The sequence below is a fragment of the Conger conger genome, chromosome 17, assembly GCF_963514075.1.
Source record: "Conger conger chromosome 17, fConCon1.1, whole genome shotgun sequence".
In the NCBI taxonomy this organism is placed as follows: Eukaryota; Metazoa; Chordata; class Actinopteri; order Anguilliformes; family Congridae; genus Conger; species Conger conger.
In genome coordinates, this window is record NC_083776.1 from 25597090 (window position 1) to 25619999 (window position 22910).

The following is a 22910-nucleotide window of genomic DNA, read 5'->3' on the forward strand; positions in this document are numbered from 1 at the left end:
CCCTCTCCTGCACCCTCCCAAACATGGAGGAGCATGTGCCCTTGGTGAAACTCCCTGATAACATGCACAGACCATCCTGGATAAAACAGAACATCAAGAAGAAAAAGTGCTGCTTCTTCAAGGAAAGGTAAGGGGCTCCATCTCCCTCCCTTTTACCTCTCCTCCCCTATAGCTGAGCAGAGGGGAGTGTTACAAACTAGCTTGTTTGCAACAAACCTGGAGATAGTCAAACAAGGTTGTACAGACATAAAAATATATTCAAACCAAACAGATAAGCCCAGGAACCCTCTTCCCAGTAGCACACCAATCAGTGTCAGAGAGATCACTGAGGCCCAGGCAGCTCTTTATGCCAGCAGCCACAATGACCAGCAGGTGTGCAGGCAACACCCCTGCCTGCCCCACCCTGTAACCAATGAAATCAATTTTCATGCTGTTCAAGCTGGCACAGTTAAATTTTACAGCAGGGTTACCTCATTTTAATTTTAAAGAGCTACCAGCAGCTGTGGGTAACTTAGGCTATCAACGATTGTGTGTCAATTCTCCTACACCTTCCAGTTTCCAGCTGTGCCCCTCTGAGGGCAAGGTCCCCCCCCCCTTCTGGACTTGAATTTCAGTTTTGTGGGACTGTTTCGATAGAGACACGCTGGGGTTGGCATTTTCCTTCATTTGTTTCTCTTGTGAATGTCCATGTCTTTAATGTTCTTTGTTTAAAGTAGGTGACCCTCAACGTTAGATTTAGATGTTGATTGTTCTGTAACATAATTAAACTCTTAATTTTATTCCTTGTGTTGTATGTTCTGATAAACATTAATCCAACAGGTTGCTCTGCCAATCAATGCATTTGGCAATTGATTTGATCATTTATATTGTTTGCCGATAATTAAGTAATTAAATTGAAGAAATGTATTTTATGTGTTGGATAAGTGAAGGGCCATCATTGATGTCTTCGGTGTGCCAAGAGTTAAAAGAGGGTGTTAAAACTGCTGGATTTGGGAATTTCGCTTCACTTACCTGAAAATACTTTGAAATTTAGAATCACTCTCAATATGTGCATCCTTCTTGTAGGGGTCCTCGCACGGGACTCCAAATTATGTAGGGTCCTTGCACGGGCCGCCAAATAACGCAGGGATTTTACTCTCTACGAAACCGGGGCGCCAGTTAAACGTTGTGTTGCAGTATAACTGCGAAAAGTAATCAGTCTCATAAAATTACTGTTATCAGAAATATCCAACCACAAATATAGTATTTCAATTAATTAAAATAACCAATATTAATGATTGAACATACCGATAACCTGAAGGTTGGAAGTTCTTCGAAAGACTGCTTTAACTCGGCTCTCATGTCTATGCGATTCCAAAACGGACACCGGGGTTTAATAAAATATATTTATTAAACAAACATACAAACACATAACAGATAAACTAACGGGAAGTTAGTAAGGAAATTTAGTTTGGTATGTGTGTGTGCGTGTGTGTGGCGCGCGCAAGCGCGCGTGTCGCTAGAGTTCTGGGTGTGGTAATGAGTTAGAGTTAGCTGTGAGAAGGGACTACTTGCGTAGTTTTACTCTATATATGCGCAAAAGACGGCGAATCAATTCACGTACATATATATGTAGCTAACCAAACACATTACAATGGTTGGATGGTAAATATTGAAACACAGATTCACAAAAACAGTTAAGACTAAACTAAACACTGGCTATGCCTGAATGTTTGTTTTCTTACTGAGTCCATACGCATTGCTGGATCCAAAAGACATGCTGTCCTTGTAGAAGCGGCGATGGTGCTGTGAATGGTGTCCGAGCGCGTTGTCGTCTGATCCGCTGGTCCTTTTCCAGGTGTAAAAGTTTGTTGCTGTTTCGTTGTTGAGCTTTATTGGGGTAAACTGATGTAGCGTTCCGCGTACAACAATTTCCACTCACTATAGGCCACGTAGTTACCGCGAGGTAACTGGGTGCGTCCGTAGGCCTGGTAGTGCGCTGTGCAGCCTTCAGCCTCTGTCCGAGTCTCGGAGCAGATGAGCTGAAGCGACTGGCCAAAAAGGGTGCGTCGAAGAGAAGAAGCAGAAGAAGAAGCAGAAGAGCCAGAAGAGAGATCCCAAGAACGTGTCTTGCTCTTATACGGGACCGTTTATTGCTCCCGCCATTACGGGATTGGCTGAACCAAGTTAGACGTCATTCGTGGTGGACGTCGCAGAATTTTCCTGTGGGAATGTGGAAGTTGTAGTCCCTACATCCCCCCTGTGGTCTCAGGATGCGGCTGAAGCCAGTGTTCCTTGAGAGCACAAAAGTCAGTTCACAGTCCACAGGTCAAGTATATTGGGTCGGTAACACAGTTCACAATTGACTGACAAACATCCAGGCATTTATCAACAATTAACTAAACTGGTCTAAAACACATGATACAAACAATGTGAAACACTAAGGTCGAACAGTGAATACATTGTCACAAAACATGACAAACCTTGGTGAAAGCGTTAGTCGTTTTGTTAGTTCAGGTGTTTTGTTAATTATTGGATGGTGTCCAGAAGGTGGAGCACCAACAGGAATGACCCAGCCATGAAAATGTTCAGATGATGTAGGGGTCTAGGATGGAGAGGCTGTAGCCTTTTTGGAAGTCTTGTTCAGACTGACCAATTGTTCTAGTCCCTACAGTCAGGTTGCTGACGAGGGTTGTCATCTGAAATATGTGGGGGCATTTTCAAATTAGGGCAGCTTTCTGTATCCAAGCTTAACCTTATGGCTGTGTCATCAGGAAGGAAATGGAGAGGTGGTCTCATTTCTGAATGATGTGGTAAGCTCACAAGTGGTCTTGTCTTGCTTGGGGAAGAGGTGGAGTAAGGCACACTGGGGTGTGGCAATATACTTGTAAAGATTACACTGTAATTTCTACATGCAATACTTTACGATGGTTCAGTAGGTGTAGAAAGAAGCAATGAACGTTTATGAGTTATAACAGGTGTCGGATTTAACTCTACAGTACCTACTTACGATCTGCGTTTGCTGCTGCTACATGCAAATCTAAGTGGCTGCTATAAACTACCGGTTTATTTTGCCACCCCCCTTTGGTAGGAAAGGTGTGCAAAAGAAAGTGGTCAAAGCTTCAGCTGGGAGTCTGCCTGTGAGGAGACCACGGCTATAGATCAGTCTTATTCAGTCTTTTGATGGAGGTTGAACAAGACCAGATAGCTCTTGAGTGGTTACTCGAGGCATACACACTACTGAACAAAGGTTAGAGGCTTTAGTTGTCCTCAGAGGAACTGAAGAAGCTCTCTTCAGACAAGGTATCTTCCCTATCAGAGTCATGCTGGTGACTCTCAGGCTTGGGCCTACCGGGTCGGTCTTCTCTCCAATTCCGGCTGGAATCAGAGTGTGAGAAGCGACCACGGTGGCTCTTAACCGGGAACTTACTCACATGCCGTTGTTTTGAGCCATTAGACTTTAATGGGGCAACTTGGGAAGTGCCGGCGGGCTTGGTTGGAACAACGTGCTTAGCTGTTTCCAATACCTCATTCCTGGGCACAATCCTTAAAGTGTCCCAGACCATTTGGGCTTCATTTCTTAATTCAAGGGCTGAGTGTTGGCCCCTTGAAAACAGTGAAACATGAGTTCGGACACAGGGGTGCAGGTTGTGCACAAAAAGGGATTTGAAGGCTTGATCTTCATCTAAGCCTGGTCCGTTTCTGCCCTGGAAAAAAGCATGTTTAAGTCGTTGGTAAAAGTCTTTTGGTCGTTCGGTACGGCTATGTTTAACCTCCACAGATTTGATCATGGCTGTGGCCTGATCAAACCGTGGCAGGTACTCAGCTACCAACGCTTCACAAACCTTGGGATAGCTGGAACGAACCTGTGGTGGAAGTTGTTCCATAAATGTATGGATCTCTCTGGTAGAGGTTTTCCATACAAGTCGAAACTTTTCTCGATCGGTTGCCCTGGGCAGATCCGAGAGACAGTAGTCAACTTCTCTCAAGTAACTCTGAATGTTAAATTCAGAGTCCTTGGGGTCAAACGTGTGGACATACTTCGCCATGGCCTCTAGCTCCTCAAAGCGAAGACCATGTGAAGTTGCACTAGTCTGCCTGTTTGGAGAAGGAGAGCCTGAAATCACATTTGAATGTGAATGCGTTTCATGCGGAGCTCGACGTCCTCGGTTTGGTTTAGAGGGTGGAGCTACAAAACTGTCATTCTCACAATGGTTGGCAGAAGATGAATTGTCGCTGTCAGTGTACTGTACAGAGCTGTCACCTATCCTCTCAGTTATAAAGGGAAAGCTAGCGGGATTAGCGTTGCTTTTTGTGTGCCCAATTAATAACGTTAGATCTCCTCTACCGTGTCCACGGGAGGGTTCCCTGACCTCCTCACGAGAGGGGTGGGCATGGAAGGTACAGTCCTGTACTTGCCTGACTGTTTCTCCCTTGCGGAGATGGACCACCGTTGGGATGGAGTCCCCCCTTTCCCTCTCCAGGGAAGAGGTGGGCAAACCATTGCATGGGTGGTCAACAGCACTGCAATCTGAGGAGACTGACGAGTCTCCATCAGAGCAAGCTGTGGAACCGGGATCTGACAAACCCGAATCAATTTGTGACCCCCCTTCCCCCGCCTTGTGGTGTAAGGAGGAAGCAGGAGAAGCTGGAGTTGGGCAAGCCTGAGAAAGCAGGCTTACAGAAGAGAGTAAATGTGGTAGCTTGTGGCATCCACTCTTCAACTGAAATAATTCCTCTCTGTAGGAACAAAGATCTGATTCGGCTGAATGCAGATCACGCAAGTATTGTACTGCTTTCTTGCCAACAGTTTGAAGCTCAAGTAAAACACTGGTGTGTTGTCCTCTGAGGTATGCCATCTCTGAGTCTAAGTTTTTGTTGCTCTGAAGAGCAAGACTAATCTGTCTGGCAAAATTCAAGACCAGACAACTTAGAATTGGGTCTTTTGAATGGTTGGGGGAGTGACCTTTCTCGTTGATTAATGAGAACATTTCTTTCCTACAATCAGTGAGGTTCATCTGATTCAGGAAAGCTATGTAGCCAGGTGCTAAACCTTGGGCTAAAAAGGAAAGGTACTCATCAATAGATATGGGTTCCATATCTCAAGCCAAATAAAGCTAAAAGCTAAAATCAGTAACTTAAGAGGGTACTCTTGAAGTTAACAATTTGACAAGGGCCTTGAGCTCCTAACAGTTGGCAATGAATTGTTTCCCAATATCACAATCCAACATACAAGTTGTGATGAAGGATAAAGAATTTAAAACGCTCTTTGAATATTCTCTATAACTATAGTACAAGGTAGCTATAGCATCACACAGGGACTCGAGTTGCACTAGCGGTACTGCAATGCAACAACAGCAAAATGAACAAACATATGGCGGATATTCAGACCGTAAAATAGGAACTGTGATGCTGATCACATTAATCCTAAATACCAGAATGTGATTGGTTGAAATTACAATTAAATTTGGATTTAAATGTAAAATTCAATTAATTATTAAAATTACTTTGACCAATTAATTATAATTAATAATACAGTGCGGCTAATAATACTATTATTAATAATACGTATTATACCGGAAGGTAAATGCCAATCAACAAACTACCGTGTAAGATTACGAATGTAATGCCACAATGTTACACGAGGGGGCAGTATATTGAGAAAGCGGCTCATGCAGGCTTTCAAAAATGGTACAAGGGTGACATCTAGCGGTATTTTCAAAAAATTGCACAGGTGGCAATTTAGCTGAGAAAGAATGCCGAGAATTCGTTCTGGAGTCACGTGACATGAGCCAAAGCTCGTCTTTCTCATGCAGAGCTCCAAATTAGGAAGGGGAATTCGTTATGAAGTCACAAGACATGAAATTTGAGCCAAAGCTAGTCTTCCTCACGCGGGGCGCCAAAATATGTAGGGGTCCTCGCACGGGACTCCAAATTATGTAGGGTCCTCACACGGGGCACCAAAATATGTAGGGGTCCTCGCACGGGACTCCAAATTATGTAGGGTCCTTGCACGGGCCGCCAAATAACGCAGGGATTTTACTCTCTACGAAACCGGGGCGCCAGTTAAACGTTGTGTTGCAGTATAACTGCGAAAAGTAATCAGTCTCATAAAATTACTGTTATCAGAAATATCCAACCACAAATATAGTATTTCAATTAATTAAAATAACCAATATTAATGATTGAACATACCGATAACCTGAAGGTTGGAAGTTCTTCGAAAGACTGCTTTAACTCGGCTCTCATGTCTATGCGATTCCAAAACGGACACCGGGGTTTAATAAAATATATTTATTAAACAAACATACAAACACATAACAGATAAACTAACGGGAAGTTAGTAAGGAAATTTAGTTTGGTATGTGTGTGTGCGTGTGTGTGGCGCGCGCAAGCGCGCGTGTCGCTAGAGTTCTGGGTGTGGTAATGAGTTAGAGTTAGCTGTGAGAAGGGACTACTTGCGTAGTTTTACTCTATATATGCGCAAAAGACGGCGAATCAATTCACGTACATATATATGTAGCTAACCAAACACATTACAATGGTTGGATGGTAAATATTGAAACACAGATTCACAAAAACAGTTAAGACTAAACTAAACACTGGCTATGCCTGAATGTTTGTTTTCTTACTGAGTCCATACGCATTGCTGGATCCAAAAGACATGCTGTCCTTGTAGAAGCGGCGATGGTGCTGTGAATGGTGTCCGAGCGCGTTGTCGTCTGATCCGCTGGTCCTTTTCCAGGTGTAAAAGTTTGTTGCTGTTTCGTTGTTGAGCTTTATTGGGGTAAACTGATGTAGCGTTCCGCGTACAACAATTTCCACTCACTATAGGCCACGTAGTTACCGCGAGGTAACTGGGTGCGTCCGTAGGCCTGGTAGTGCGCTGTGCAGCCTTCAGCCTCTGTCCGAGTCTCGGAGCAGATGAGCTGAAGCGACTGGCCAAAAAGGGTGCGTCGAAGAGAAGAAGCAGAAGAAGAAGCAGAAGAGCCAGAAGAGAGATCCCAAGAACGTGTCTTGCTCTTATACGGGACCGTTTATTGCTCCCGCCATTACGGGATTGGCTGAACCAAGTTAGACGTCATTCGTGGTGGACGTCGCAGAATTTTCCTGTGGGAATGTGGAAGTTGTAGTCCCTACATTCTTAAGGCTTTAGTCATGCAAGAGTCAAAGTTCACTGCTTTCAAGTGTTAGAATTATCACTGATAATTGTATGCGATAACTAAGTTGTTGTAAGTAAACAAGTGGGAACTTTCATATTTTCAGTTATCAGCTTCTGTGATAGTGGATTTCAGATCTTCATATGAGCAGCTCACGAGAATATATTTTTACACAAGCGCAGTAGGTACGATAATGAATGCTCAGATCATCTTTTTGTTAGGCTGCAGATTTGGCAAAATAAAGTTTAAATTAGATTTAAATATCTCTTGAAAGAGAGAGAAGGTTGTCTGTTTTGATTTTCTGCTCAAGAAAAAGTGTATGGAATGTCTGCTTCATGTCTGTTATTTGTTACAAATTTTCATGATTATAAATATTTTTTTGCTGATAAATAATGCAGAATGAAATAAAAGAATGAAATGAAAATCTAAATGTTATGAATTGTATCTCGATATGTCTTGATCGCAATTATTGTAGAAATGAAAACAGAGTGATGATGTGTAAATTTGCTAGTTCATCCATGTCAATTCTAGATCATGAAATCTCTGATTCTGGGTCAAGGTCAAACATCCATAATAATTTACAGACTGCATCTCCTCTGTGAATGCATGATAAAAACATTCTGTGAATGATTGTCTCTCATCCAGCATCCAGTATCCAGGGCTCTGTATGTGTGGCTACCCCAGAGATCTTCATGTGGATGATGCTTTGAGGCCTAATGAGTTTGTGGGTGAGACGTGGGACAGACACAAACACATTCGGGAGGTGCCCACAGACGCCTATGGAGACATCAGGTTCAGTGGACTGAGGCATAAAATGGGAAAGGTAACAGGATCCTATAAATTTGAAAGTAATGGTTTGAATAGCATCAGGTTTTGTGTATTTACTCAAGATTGAAAGTGACCTTACTTTTTCTACCCTTATGTGTGATCTTTTGTGTGTGTGTGTGTCCCTTCAGTATGTGCGAGTGTCCACAGACACCTCCACTGATGCCCTATACAAGCTGATGACTGACCACTGGAAGCTCCGCCCACCTAACCTTCTAATATCTGTGGTGGGCGGAACCCGAAACTTCTACATGAGGGCTCGGCTGAAGGACATGTTCCGCAGGGGGCTGATTAAAGTGGCCAAAACCACAGGTACATCCTCACCTGTGACCCCTTACACGACCTATATACACGACTGACCCCTCATATACTCAAATACAGTGAACTCAACATACAGTGGGAGATGCTTGGCACTCACTGTGCTGTGTTTGGGTGGTGTTTCATGAGGTGTCACCAGTGTGAAGTGGTGTTGCATGTTGAGCCTACAGTGGTAAGGTGTGCGAATGCTGTTGTGTATGGGGTCTGACATTGGCAGTTGTATATATGGATAGGTGCGATCTTTGTTGTGTTTGTAGGTGCGTGGATCCTGACTGGGGGCACGCATGATGGGGTGATGATGCATGTCGGGCAGGCGGTGAGGGACTACGCCCTGACCACCAGCACAACAGAGGATCAAATTGTGCTAATCGGCATGGCAACCTGGGGGACTTTGCTCAACCGGCACGCTCTGGTGAAGACAAAGGTGAGGCTGGACCTGGGCTACCAGACCTGGGTCACATACAAAATTATTGCTTTACTGAGCTTGCCTGGTGTATTGGGAACTAATAAGAAACCGCAAATCCTGCCTTCTTCCTCTTGGTTGGCTCCATTGCACCAGTCAAGATCAATCGAGTACAGAAACTTCCAGACAACTCACAGTTAATTAAGCAATAATTATTGAGGTTTAATGTCAATGCAAACTTTTGCATCCAGGCTCTGTCCTCTCATCACTCCTTTTTGTAAGCCAGCCGAGAGACTACACAGGGAGAGACTACAGACACTTCCATGGGGATCTTGAGAATCAGAGCCCATAGTTGGATGCTGGGGTGGTGGTGGGAAGGAAAGAAATTCTGAAAGGCATGATTTCATACTGGTGCAGAAGCTCTGTTGAACTCTTGAGGTCAGGCTGGACCTGTGCGCACACAGATGTCCAAGCCTTAGTCCTGCTTTGTCCTACCTTTCTGCTCTCTGTTTTCTCATGCAAGGTTTCTTCCTGATCAGACGACTACTCGATCTTGTACTTGATCTCCTATGTCTTCACACAGGACAACAGCGACATCCCAGTTGAATACTCCCCAGACAAACAGAAGCAGGGCAGGCTGTCCTCTCTGGACGCCAATCACTCCCATTTCCTGCTGGTGGATGACGGGACGACCGGGCGGTACTGCGTGGAGTTTGCTCTCCGCAGCAAGCTGGAGAAACTCATTTCCCAGCAGCCTCTGGGGGACAAAGGTGAGGAGGAGTGTGTGCTGGACCTGTGTTTTCTACTGATTGAGATGGTGAATTGAAAAGGTGTCATTAAATCTGGCCCCATATTATATTATTCTATGGGGATACCGAGCCTGTACTCTCTGTTTCTCCCTCAGGGAGTGGGCTGAAGGTCCCTGTGGTTTGCGTGGTGCTAGATGGTGGATACGGGACCCTGAAAGTAGGTAACCTCTGACCTTATGGTCAAATGTTCTTCAGTTAGTTTCAACAGACATGACAGTATCCTTTCACTGTGGGCTTTGTCTGTACATCCCTCCACAACTACAGATGATGTACAACACCATTCTCAATGGCACCCCGTGCGTGATTCTGGAGGGCTCGGGGCGGTTGGCCGACGTCATCGCCCATGTAGCCAAGCTGCCCATAGCCCAAGTCACCCTCGCCCTCATTCGCCAGCTGATGATGAAGTTCTTTAGCCACCAGTACGAGGGGTTCAAAAAGGGCCGGCTCATTGAGTGGACCAAGAAGGTAAGATTTGGGGCAGGGTGGCATATACTTGCTTGGGAGGGGGTGAGCTGATGTCTTTGGGTGGAGGAGTCTGATGTTCACTTCCCCTTCAGATCCAGGACATTCTCAGGACGCCCCAGTTGCTGACCGTGTTCCGCATCGATGAGGAGGGACAGAATGATGTTGATGTAGCCATCCTCCGAGCTCTGTTCAAAGGTGCCTGACTAGGGTTTTTTAAATGACCCTGTGTGCCTCAGCTCACCTGGCGGCAGTTCTGCCAGAGACAGACTTCTGATTTAGTAAAAATATTAAACCCTCAATCTGCATCAAAGAAGGAGGAAATTGAGTTAGAACCCATCTTGCCATAATAATAGCTCAATGTCTCATGCTTATCAATAAAAAAATGATGATTAATGGTACAGATAACTGTCATCTGCAAAGACAACAACAAAGACAACAACACCTACACAGATATAAAGACTGTGCCCATCACAAATTCACTTACCTGCACAGTATTCCAGTGTCAGGATTTACATTAGCCACTCTAACCTCTTCCTTATTAGGCATTTATTAGACTTATTTTTTAGACTTCTACTGTATGCTCCATTCCCATCAGAGCAGATGGATATTTTAACACTGTGCATACAACCTGTCCAGCTGTTAGCAGTTATCCATCTGAGAGCGCTATCTACAGTTCTGTATATTCCAAGAAGGATTCCATGTTTTCAGTGCTCCTCTTTCCCAGCTTCCCGGAGCAGTGGTTCTCCGGGCCAGGAAACCTGGGAGCAGAAGCTGAAGCTGGCAGTAGCCTGGAACCGTTCAGACATAGCAAAGAGCGAGATCTTCACTGAGGAGAGCCAGTGGAAGGTGTGGCTCATATTTAGTATGACCTTTACTCTGACCTCTCTCATTAACAACGTTTTTTGCCCACAGAACTGCTGCTCACTGAATTTCTTTTGTTTTTCGCACCATTCTCAGCAAAATCTAGAGACTGTTGTGTATGAAAATCCCAGGTGATCATCAATTTCTGAGATACTGAAACAACCCTGTCTGGCACCAACAATCATTCCACGGTCAAAGTCACTGAGATCAAATTTATTTAGTGTTCATTTGTAATGCATGCATTTGTAATGTATTGCCATGAGTGAAGGTTAGAAAAAGCTTACTCTACTGTACTCTACTCCACTGTACACCAGTCCAGTGACCTGCACGAGGCCATGCGCTCAGCCCTATTTGGCCACAAGCCAGACTTTGTGAAGCTGCTGCTGGAGAATGGAGTGTGCCTGAGGAAGTTCCTGACCAACGACACCCTGCTCAAACTGTACAACCACCTGGAGATGGGCTGCATCTTCCAGCGCAGGCTGGCCAAGCGCATGAAAAGCCAGAAGAGCTCTATGTGTCTCAGCCACGTGTCCCATGAGGTGCTCTACTACCTGGGTGGCACCAAGCCCATCTACCCCCCTACCTACGGCCAGGCATGCATTGAAATGCCCAAGGATGACATGGGGAGTGTCAGGGTGAGTGAATGTCAGCAGGTCAGAAAAGGCCTGTCGAACGTTTGCTCTTGACGCATCACCGGGTTGTCATGACTTGCCACACCATGCTTTTTCAGTCTCCACCCAAAAGGCCTGCAAAGAATTACCCAGGGAGGGACCTCTTCCTCTGGGCCATCCTGCAGAACAGAAAGGAGCTGGCTGAGATCGCCTGGGAACAGGTACAGCACACTGGTAGAGGGGTGACTGTGCTGTGATCTGAAGACTCCAGGGAAGTCTGGTTTATATTAGGGTGCATTTCTGTTAAAATTTATGTAAATACCCTTTTTACTAAAGAATCGCTTTTGCATGGGTTACAAGATTTAAAGGTTAGCACTAAGGAGAGTGTCAAGAAGTCGCTGGTACTCTGGGAATGTACATGCTAAGAGTTCTCTGTGTAGCACAGTGTGTGCCGTGCAGCTGAGCATTGTGCTCCAGTTGGGTTTGTCTGTGTAGTGCAGGGACAGCATGTGCGCTGCACTAGCTGCTAGCAAGATCCTGAAGAAACTGGCAAAGAAGGAAGTTGATGAGGATGACGAGGCAGAAAAGATGCGGGAGCTGGCTGATTACTACGAGAAAAAGGCCATTGGTACCTCAACCATTGAAATATTTTCACATTTAGATTGGTGGCCTCTATTACCTTCTTACTGAAGTAATCTGATAATCCATTCACATACTGGATAGCAGTAGTTTGACCATTCACGTCAATGACGTTTGTGGTTATTAATTCCAGCCATGGTTTTCCATACTTCTCATACTTCTCATACTTCCTCCCTGCCCTGGCTCCATCCCTGGCCCCAACCTCCTTCCCTCTTCGGCACAACCCCATCTCCACCCTACAGGTGTGTTCAGTGAGTGCTACAGCCACGATGTGCAGCGTGCCCAGAAGCTCCTGATTCGAATCTCTCCATCCTGGGGTGGGACCACTTGCCTACGCTTGGCTGTGGAGGCTGATGACAAGAGCTTTGTAGCCCATGCTGGAGTACAGGTAGGTCCAAGCCAAGAACCCACAAGATAAGCAGTTTCATGTAAGCCTGTTGGGCTGTGCCTTTCCAGAAGTTCCTATGGTGGCAGTTTCTGTGAGAACATTGAAAGTCAGTTATTTTAATAACCCAGTTGAATATTATAATTATTCATATCATATAAAAACATGATGTTTCATTCCGGTAATCCTGATTAATTCATGCTTAAGTGGAGTTTAATATAAAATCCATAAAACACTTTGCTAGAAATAGGGCGTAGCCTACAAGTATAAAAGTTTGCTATAAATACAGCGTAGCCTGCTCAGACCGTTGTTTATTTGCCTGGCCTCTCTTTACATTACAGGTACATTTATTGCTTTAGCCTATTAGAGGATTTGGGGCATGGGGTAGCCTACTTCAGAAAAAATTCATATTCAAAGACCAAGCTGATTTCTTTGGTGTGGCAAAGGAAACAATGAACTATCACAGCGCGTTCAAATTCGTACTTCATATTCATATTCAAAGACCGAGCCGATTTCTTTGGTGAGGCTCACAAGTCACTTCCGACTGCCTCCTCCTCAGTTTGTACAACACCCTGGAGCCAGAACTCTGCTTTCCGTCCTTCTTGCAGACTGACACAGGACAGTAGAAATATATTGCTCCTTGATAATCTCAGACAGTAACGTCTCTCCTATAATTTTACAACTTTGCCTCCAGTTTTATTCATTCATCATTCATTCATCCATTTTTATTTGACCTGTTCCACAGTTCCGGGCGGCACAGATGGTGCAGTGGGTAGCACTGACGCCTCACAGCAAGGAGGTCCTGGGTTTGAATCCCGGTCGGCCGGGGCCTCTCTGTGTTGTAGGGTCCTCGCACGGGCCGCCAAATAACGCAGGGATTTTACTCTCTACGAAACCGGGGCGCCAGTTAAATGTTGTGTAGCAGTATAACTGCAAAAAGTAATCAGTCTCATAAAATTACTATTATCAGAAATATCTAACCACAAATTTAGTATTTTAATTAATAATTAAAATAACCAATATTAATGATTAAACATACCGATAACCTGAAGGTTGGAAGTTCTTCGAAAGACTGCTTTAACTCGGCTCTCATGTCTATGTGATTCCAAAACGGACACCAGGGTTTAATCAAATATATTTATTAAACAAACATAAAACACAGAACAGATAAACTAACGGGAAGTTAGTAAGGAAATTTAGTTGGGTATGTGTGTGTGCGTGTGTGTGGCGCGCGCAAGCTCGCGTGTCGCTTGAAAAAGGAAAGGTAAAAGTGGGAGTAGCTAGCTTGGGTAAGCTAGAGTTCTGGGTGTGTTAGTTATTGTTAGCTGTGAGAAGACTACTTGCGTAGTTTACTCTATATATGCGCAAAAGACGGCGAATCAATTCACGTACATATATAGCTAACAAAATACATTCCAATGATAAGACGGCAAATATGGAAACACAGATTCACAAAAACAGTTAAGGCTAAACTAAACACTGGCTATACCTGAATGTTTGTTCTCTTACTGTTTCTCTTACATACGCATTGGATCCAAAAGACGTGCTGTCCTTGTAGGAGCCGCAATGGTGCTGTGAATGTGTGTCTTGGAGAGATGCGCAGGCTGGGGCGTCTTAGCCGCGCGTTGTCGTCTGGTCGGCTCGGTTGCTGGAAGGATGTTCGTTGGTCCCTTTTCCGGGTGGAAAGTTCATTGCTGTTGTTCGTTGGTTAGCTTTGCAGGAGTAAACTGAAGTAGCGTTCCGCGTACACCAGTTTCCACTCGCTATAGGCCAAGAAGTTACCGCAAGGTAACTGGGTGTGTCCGTAGGCCTGGTAGTGCGCTGTGCAGCATTCAGCCTCTGTCCGAGTCTCGGAGCAGATGAGCTGAAGCGAATGGCCAAAAAGGGTGCGTCGAAGAAGAGAAGCAGAAGAAGCAGAAAAAGCAGAAGAGAGATCCCAAGAACGTGTCTTGCTCTTATACAGGACCGTTTATTGCTCCCGCCATTACGGGATTGGCTGAACCAAGTTAGACGTCATTCGTGGTGGACGTCGCAGAATTTTCCTGTGGGAATGTGGAAGTTGTAGTCCCTACAGTGTGGAGTTTGCATGTTCTCCCCGTGTTCGCGTGGGTTTCCTCCGGGTACTCCGGTTTCCTCCCACAGTCCAAAGACATGCAGGTTAGGTGAATGGTGTGTGCGCCCTGCGATGGACTAGTGACTTGTCCAGGGTGTGTTCCTGCCTTTCGCTCAATGTATGCTGGGATAGGCTCCAGCCCCCCTGTGACCCTGTTCAGGATAAGCGGGTTCAGATAATGGATGGATGTTCCACAGTATGTGGAACTCAAGACAGAGATTACAAAAACAGCAATATCTCCATTGCGTAGATCAATGGAGCAGGTAGGACTCCATTTTTACACTGCTTTTATTCCAGTCCTATGTGGCACATATGTAGTTTATGTAGCCTATATAAACGAAAGTAGGCTAATTGCCAACTAACTATGTTTAGATGTTAGTTCGGATGAAAGGAAGGAAGCCTGATATGCTCCTTACACACAGTAGACAATGTTATGATCCCAGTGGACCTTCTTCAGGTTTGGCACATCGCTTTATGTTTCTCCTCCAGGACAATCATTTTAATTTCCTTGTCCATCTTTGAACAGAATAAACAACATACAAAAAAAAGCTGTGTCCACTCCTGTTTGGTAAATCTGGCGCAAATTTTCGTTTGTTTCCAAACACACATACATTTGCACACAGATTTCCGAAAATATCGAGAAATGAAGCCCATTGTTTGGAAGGCTGTGGGATGTCATGGACATTTCCCCCGGGTGTCTAAAGGGTGGATTTCCCATTTGATCTCCAGGGGCTGCTGACACAGATCTGGTATGGGGAGCTGGCAGTGGACAACCCCCAGTGGAAGATGTTGCTGTGTATGCTGTTCCCCCCTCTGATCTACACGGGCCTGCTGACCTTCAGGTCATTGTCCTCACTCTCCATTGTTAGAGGACCACTACGCTTCTGACAAATCTCCAGAAAGTGTGTGCTTTCAGCTTGTAGTACAGAGATTTGACACTTGATGGCAGCAACGGACCTATCTCCTTGATCGGTGACTGCACTTTTAATAGAGAAAGACTCAAGGATTATAAGTATAGCTGAGAATAATGGTGTCATTGGAAGTCTAAAGACATTTTTTGCTACAAAATGGTGAAGGATCATGTGGATTGATGAATGGTAAATGTCTGCATTTATCTATTGCCTTTATCCAAAGTGCTAAACAATTGATGCTTCTCATTCACGCACACACACCAACAGCAATTGGCCACCATCCAAAGCACCAACCAGCTCGTCAGGAGCAATTGGGGGTTAGGTGTCATGCTCACTGACACACCCGGGGGGGGATCAAACTGACCACCATCCAACTGGCAGATGTCTGCTCTTACCTCCTGAGCCAATGTTGCCCCCCATATGATGAGTTCCTGTCTTGCAGGCGTGATGAGGACATACACAGGGAGACTCGGCGAAAGGAGAGGACATGCTCTGTGAAAAGGTCAGTTGCATCTCTGATCCGGTAAACATTTGGTCCGGTTACATGAAAGATAGCCAGATAGTCAGATAACATAATTACTTTAAGTATTAACATGACTGATTCGTGATTGGTACCTTGCTTCTTTAAACCACTGGGTTGTTTTTTCATAATTAAGAAAGGAACTGAACATACATTACTAGTTAAATTTGGGCTTGCAGAAATAGTATTCATCTCTTTAGGTAAAAGTAGAATAACATGAGCTGTAGATTCGGATTCGGATTCCTTACCTAAATTGAATTGACATTGGTCTCAGAACAATTTTATTGATTGAAAAACAGAGAACTTAACGTAATTTATACACCTGGTCACCCCCTCTTCCACCCTTCTCTCTTTAGGGATTATATGGAGAAACCAGACCTGCAGCCGCTTACCCGTAAATCACGTTTGGTCAGCTTCTTCAGCTCAGCACAGATCAAGTTCTACTGGAACATTGTGTCTTACTTTGTTTTCCTGTGGCTCTTTGCCTATGTGCTGATGATCGACTTCCAGACTAAACCCTCTTGGAAAGAATACCTGCTGTATGGGTGGCTGGCCTCGCTTTTGTGTGAGGAGATGCGCCAGGTCAGTTTGGAGTGGGAGGCCAGCAGGGGTTTGTACACAATGGCGGGGTGTTATACAGTGGCCTCCAGAAATATGGAAACAGTATGGGCTGTTTTTGTTTTGACGGTGTTAACTGTTGCTCTGTTGTTTCCTTTTCGATACTCCAATGACCATGTACACTACTTCACTTTAGGGAAGTCAGAAACCCACAAAGATTCACCTGACACTCACCTAGGCCCAACTGACCATGCAGGAGAGTTACAAGTGCGCCAACTAAAACCACCTACTGCTCCAAGGGTTATCACACACAGAACCCTGGGCGGTCGGCGAGTACCTGTGCACTCGCGAAACACTCCACTGAGAGGGGCGGTCTCCAACAATCGTGTATTTCAAATTTGTGAAAAACAAATTTGCTAATGCTAAAACTGAAACAAATACAGTGCGCTTCTCGGCTCCACTGTATCTCGGGCAGGATACTTATGTGGAAGTAACCTAAATACCCAATCCGCCATGAGGAACTCCGGCGTAGATCCCCTGACTATTGGAGGTGCGCAAAGCTCTCTCTGATAAGGGTGTTATCCCCGACAGCGGCATATTGCGACTTAAAAGACTTACAATAACAGACGATAACAAAAACAATGAGTTTTGAAAGTGACAAAAAGAAACGCCTTGTTCTACTAAAGTAAACATAATGCGGCTGTCAAACTTGGAAACGGCATGCGGGAAATAGACACACAGCAGCGCCAAGAGCAAGTTCCACATACAGATCGGTAGAACATTGTCTTATCCCTTACGCTTGATCAAAGCTGTAGGGAGTCTGAGCCAGGCTTTTATTCACAAGAGGGCCTCAGTACTCTTAGGTCCACCTTAACTCAGCCTAGAGCTCCTTCTTTCCTCAAGGTAGTTGTTAAACAAGACAGAAAATATGTGGACGAACAGCAAATGAGAGCACACGTGCAGAAATATGGGGCAAAACTTTTAATCTGTTAGCTTACTTTTGCTCAGCTGAATATGGGGGGATTGTCAATTTGACTTTTATCTCTTGTTCATTTTTTATCTGAAATCCAAATGCCAAGTATATGGCAAAATAATAAGTTTAACTCTACTGTTCCTATACTTTTGGAGGGCACTGTATGTCATACACCAGCTTAATCTTTTAATTTCAATGTTTTTGTTTTTTCAGGTATTTACCGTATCTCTCCATTAGGTCTTGGTGGGGATAGGTTTTAATGGAGTAACATGTAGAGAATGACATTGAGAGGATGGTGTAGCAAATTTGATCTTCTCAGGAAATTATGAAACATATTGCAAAAGGATAACTAATGGTTAACCCAAAGTTCTGTGTCCCTGTGGTAAGCTGTTTGATGATCCTGATGGATTTGGCTTCCGGAGGAAGTCCAAGATGTACATCAATGACCTGTGGAACATTTTTGATGTACTATCGATCCTTCTTTTCCTTATTGGACTGGCCTGCAGGTAAGATGGTTTCAGTTAACACGAGCTGACCATTCACGGCTATCAGAAATGTTATAAAGAGAATCTTTACAAGTACAATATCTATGTTACAATATACAATATAACCTTTGTGGTTCTGTATTTCAATTAAACAGAGGTCACTAATACCCCAAACCATTCTTCTAGGTTAACCACTGTTATGTTCTACACTGGAAAGATAATCCTCTGCATTGATTTCATCGTATTCTGCCTGCATCTCATGGCCATATTCACCATCAGCAAGACGTTAGGCCCCAAGACCATTATTGTCAAGAGAATGGTGAGTGGATTTGAGTGTAAACATGAGAGTGAGGATTCATGAACCTGTTTTGCCTCTTTGAACCACTGATAACAGGTGGCAAAGGCTGCACCAATGATTGGGTGCCTCCATCAACACTGGAGACTGCTCCTTTTTCACTGGATTGGTTGATAAATGTAGGGACAAGATCTTGATGTCAAGGATGCTTATTTATTAGGTTTTGGTGTAAGTGACTGGGAGTATTTGATGTTGGATTGTTTGAGGCCCTGCCTACCTCTCATCAAGCCAAGTTACTTTTCTCATAATGAAAAAATGGATAGGTAAATTTATATGTCTTGATAAATTATGATGAATAATAAAATGTTAATAAATAGAAATAGAAATATTAGACTATTGTCATTATATTTAACGTTGGAGGCTACAGTATATATGAATCATACTCAGCAAAGGAATCCTGTTAATAAAATATGTAATAATAAATAAGAAATGGTACTACAAGGGCAAATGGATTTGCTCTCTAAGCTCCCAAAGATTGACTGGTGTCTCTTTCTCACTTCACCAGATGACGGACTTGTTCTTCTTCATGTTCTTGCTGAGTATCTGGGTGGTGGCATATGGGGTTGCCAAGCAGGGCATCCTGATCCACAATGAGGAAAGGCTGAACTGGATAATACGTGGTGTGGTGTACGAGCCCTACCTCATCATATTCGGGAATCTCCCCACCAACATTGACAGTGAGTGAACTGTCCAACAAATACAGCTATATATGCTGGGCTGTGATATGCTGATCTCGGAGTCATATGTCGGTCAGTCATGTGCAAGATTCCTATTGTCCTTGAAAATATTGGTCCTTGAATTGATGTTGTTCTTAATGTAGTCAATACTGACTGGCATTCACTAATCCTCTGAAAAATATTTTGCTACTTTGCTTCTCCCACCTCTATCCCACCTCACCCACCAGCAGTAACCTAATTTCATTGGAACTAGGAATGGTAACAGCAATCAAATGTCTTTAACTGAGCCATAAAAATGTGAATGTGATTTCAATCGGATCCTGTTATCTGTGCGGGACAGATGTGGCGTTTGACATGAGCAAGTGCAGTTTGAATGCAACTGACCCTCTGAAGCCAAAGTGCCCAGCTCTGAATGCTGACTCCACACCAGTGTTCCCCGAGTGGCTCACCATCATTCTGCTGTGTGTGTACCTGCTGTTCGCCAACATCCTTCTGCTGAACCTGCTCATCGCCATCTTCAAGTGAGTGCCCTGGCCCACCGCTTCTCCAAAGCCTGGCACCAACCTGCAACTCCTTTTTGGTTGTGGAAAGTGTGACAATCATTCGAGGTTACAGATTATCATTTTAATAAGGGGTTATTATTCCAAAAGAAGTTGTTGTGAGATTACAGATCAGAGTGAAATGGGTGCTTGTGATCTGATTGACTGGAGTAGACTCAGTGGAAAATGCTGAGCGGAACATTAAAGTAATCAACTCGGGACACTACACGTTACTTAGTTTATAACATTACATTAATGGCATTTGGCAGAGTGACATACATTTGATTAGACTAAGCAGGAGAGAATCCTCCCCTGGACTAATGCAGGGTTAAGGGCCGTGCTCAAGGGCCCAAAGGCTGTGCAGGTCCCAGTTATATACCTTAACAACTACGCTACAGGTTGTAGCTGTGCAGTGCTCATATTATTCATAGAATGATTTACAGGACAATAATTCCATATAGTAATCTTGGCAGAGCAATCAATAACTCCCTGGTTTGAAGCAAATCATTTTGATTGGGTCATATGAATCATAAGGTGCCTCCATCCATTATGTGATTCAAAAGCCTCAAGTTTCCTCCCCTACACCCTGAACAATCTCTTAAGCCTGTCCTACTATGAATCATCTCTCCTTCCCACCTGAACCAGAGCCCAGACCACAATCATTTAGCTCTTTCCACACTCCTTCACCCTTTCAGTATTTATCCCTTTGCCCCTATCCCTTTTTCTGTCCCTTCTTCTCTGCAGCTACACATTCCAGGAAGTGCAGGACAATACTGACAGGATCTGGAAGTTTCAGCGCTACGGAATGATCAAAGAATACCACAGCCGCCCCACCCCACCCCCACCCTTCATCTTCCTCAGCCATGTGTACATCCTCTTCAAGAGGGTCGTGCTCTGCAAGGACCCCCAAAAATTCAAGCGCTTCAGTGAGTACAGTACACACCCCACAACAACAACCTCCTCCGTCTCTTAGCAACGCTGTTAACCAGCTGCCATAACCTCTTCCTCTTCTTCCTCACTCAGAGGAACAGCTGTCACTGTCGGAGGAAGAGGAGATGCTCTCATGGGAGGCCTTCATGAAGGAGAATCATTTGGCCAAGAACCGGAGGGACCTGAGGCAGAGCATGGAGCGCCACATTCAGGACACTTCTGACAAGTATGGGCTCACACCACGGGGGGGGCTTTGGGCCCTTATTGACTAAATGTATGATCAAATCACTGCCTGAAAGAACACTGATTACACGGGAACTGACTGACATTTGAACTATGAGGAACTTGCCCACTGATACTTGATGATGTAAAATCGAAATTAAAATCCAGCTTTCCAGGAAGTGGAGGGAAGGAAGGTTCATATTGAAAATACCAAAGTATTAGATTTATTTTTCTAGAGAATGCACATTTATGTTCATGTGATTATTGGGAGTTGATTAAATTGATGAAAAAGAGAAGTTTGATTTCCCTGTTAGTTTAAATACAAAAATATATCATCAGCATTGTTTATTTTGTGCTCCATTGAAGAGGTCTGGAAACCGTTGACGTTGCGATATTGTCTGAAAGAAATTGTCAGTTGAATGATGAAAAGAGCAAAGACAAAGGGGACAATGGACATCCTTGCCCTTGTGTCTTTCTTAACAGAAGAGGTTGGGAGGTGTGGCCAATGGAAGGGTGGGGACAGGGGTTTTGAGCATAAGGGGGAGGGACAGATGCGGGACACAACTGCTGCTGCGGAAGGATTTCATATATGACACTTGTCAGTTCACAATATATTTACCTCATTCCTAATAACGCTTCCTTGTTGATTGAATAGAAGTGTGATACAAACTGAGTAATAATACCAGTTTCCTAACCAATGGTCTCATAGGACTCTCTTGGCATTGCTTTGGAGGTTTGCGTGTCATTTTTAATTACATTTGTATGAATTTGCACTGTGTTTGCTTAGGCGGCAGGAATGGTGCAGTGGGTAGCACTGCCGCCTCACAGCAAGGAGGTCCTGGGTTCGAATCCCCGTCGGCCGGGGCCTCTCTGTGCGGAGTTTGCATGTTCTCCCCGTGTCTGTGTGGGTTTCCTCTGGGTACTCCGGTTTCCTCCCACAGTCCAAAGACATGCAGGTTAGGCTGATTGGAGAGTCTAAATTGCCTATAGGTATGAGTGTGTGAGTGAATGGTGTGTGTGCCCTGCGATGGACTGGCGACCTGTCCAGGGTGTATTCCTGCCTTTCGCCCAATGTATGCTGGGATAGGCTCCAGCCCCCCTGTGACCCTGTTCAGGATAAGCGGGTTAAGATAATGGATGGATGAATGTGTTTGCTTATCTTCTCCAGGGTGGGAGTCATGGTGGAGGATTCTGTTGCCATGGCGAAAAGGCTGGTCCACCTGGAGCAACAGGTTGATATGCTTTTGATAAATCTGTTGTGCACGTTTCCTCAAATGCTGAAAGGCAGTCTACCTGTACCCATTTCCCAAATGCTGTGCCTGGTGTCTCCCTGTAACCTCTCAGAATAAAAGGGTTCTTTGGCTTAGAGGAGCCATAGAAGAACTCTTTAATTTGAACCCTTTTACTCTCTCATTTGCCCTCTATAGTTTCTGACCGTTTCTATTTGACAGGTCTCCCAGTCCACTAAAGCCTTACAGTGGATAATGGACGCCCTCAAATCCCATGGTTACGTGACGAATGAACAAGCCCCTGTGTTGTGTGAGTTTGATTGTTATCTGTCTGGTGGGTAATGCCTGATTTGATGTGCGTTCCTTGGAGGGATCCAGTGTGCCTCCTCAGCCAAATGTTACCAGCGAGTTTTCATCTCTGCCATCAACAGTTATCGTTCAGATAAGATCAGTTATTTCGATAACTCACTGGACCCATTCTCTGGTCTAGCACTGCGAAGAACAATCACAGAGACTGACCTAGCTGTATCCATGAGAGAGAAATGGACAGAGAAGACTTTTGGAGAATACCACGTCAACGCCCGTTGTGACCGGTACCCTAACAGCACTGTGGACCGGTTCCCTGTACCAGAGGAGATGGTGCCTTGGGAGGTGCCTGATTTCAGTTACTTTCGTGGTCTAATTGTATGGCAATAATGAATTAATGACCGGATTGACTTTTCTATTTAAGAGGCATATTTGTCCTTGATCTAACACCAGCCCTGTCTGATATGTTTCTGATGTTGAAAGGCAGAGAGCTGACCTGTGTTGTTTTGCAGGTAGAGTTTGAGGATTACGAGCCCCCCATATATAACGCTGATGAGTCGGAGCAGACCAGCGGGTGAGTTCTGTTCTTAGGGTGGTTCTCCAAAAGAGGCTCTCTATGTCACTGTGTGCTGTCAGC

At 44.5% G+C, this 22910-nt stretch overlaps 1 protein-coding gene across 2 annotated transcripts; it reads left to right on the plus strand.

Moving 5' to 3' along the window:
- Window positions 1-22265, plus strand: LOC133116216 (transient receptor potential cation channel subfamily M member 2-like). Of its 2 annotated transcripts, XR_009705848.1 has the most exons (24): window positions 1-127; window positions 7785-7962; window positions 8096-8276; window positions 8540-8706; window positions 9269-9455; window positions 9590-9651; window positions 9759-9959; window positions 10052-10154; window positions 10684-10805; window positions 11135-11455; window positions 11551-11652; window positions 11927-12059; window positions 12313-12458; window positions 15298-15410; window positions 15922-15981; window positions 16356-16581; window positions 17918-18036; window positions 18202-18334; window positions 18876-19047; window positions 19388-19568; window positions 20331-20512; window positions 20612-20742; window positions 21907-21970; window positions 22190-22265. XR_009705848.1 is itself a non-coding variant. In XM_061225556.1 (23 exons), exons 1-23 carry the CDS (start codon window positions 24-26, stop codon window positions 21548-21550), a joined length of 3351 nt encoding a protein of 1116 aa, XP_061081540.1. In that variant the 5' UTR covers window positions 1-23; the 3' UTR covers window positions 21551-21898. The 2 variants fall into 2 exon arrangements, 1 of the variants encoding a protein (XP_061081540.1); XM_061225556.1 differs by lacking the exons at window positions 21907-21970; window positions 22190-22265 and adding an exon at window positions 21526-21898 and having other exon boundaries at window positions 20610-20742.
- The last annotated feature ends 645 nt before the right edge of the window (window positions 22266-22910 follow it).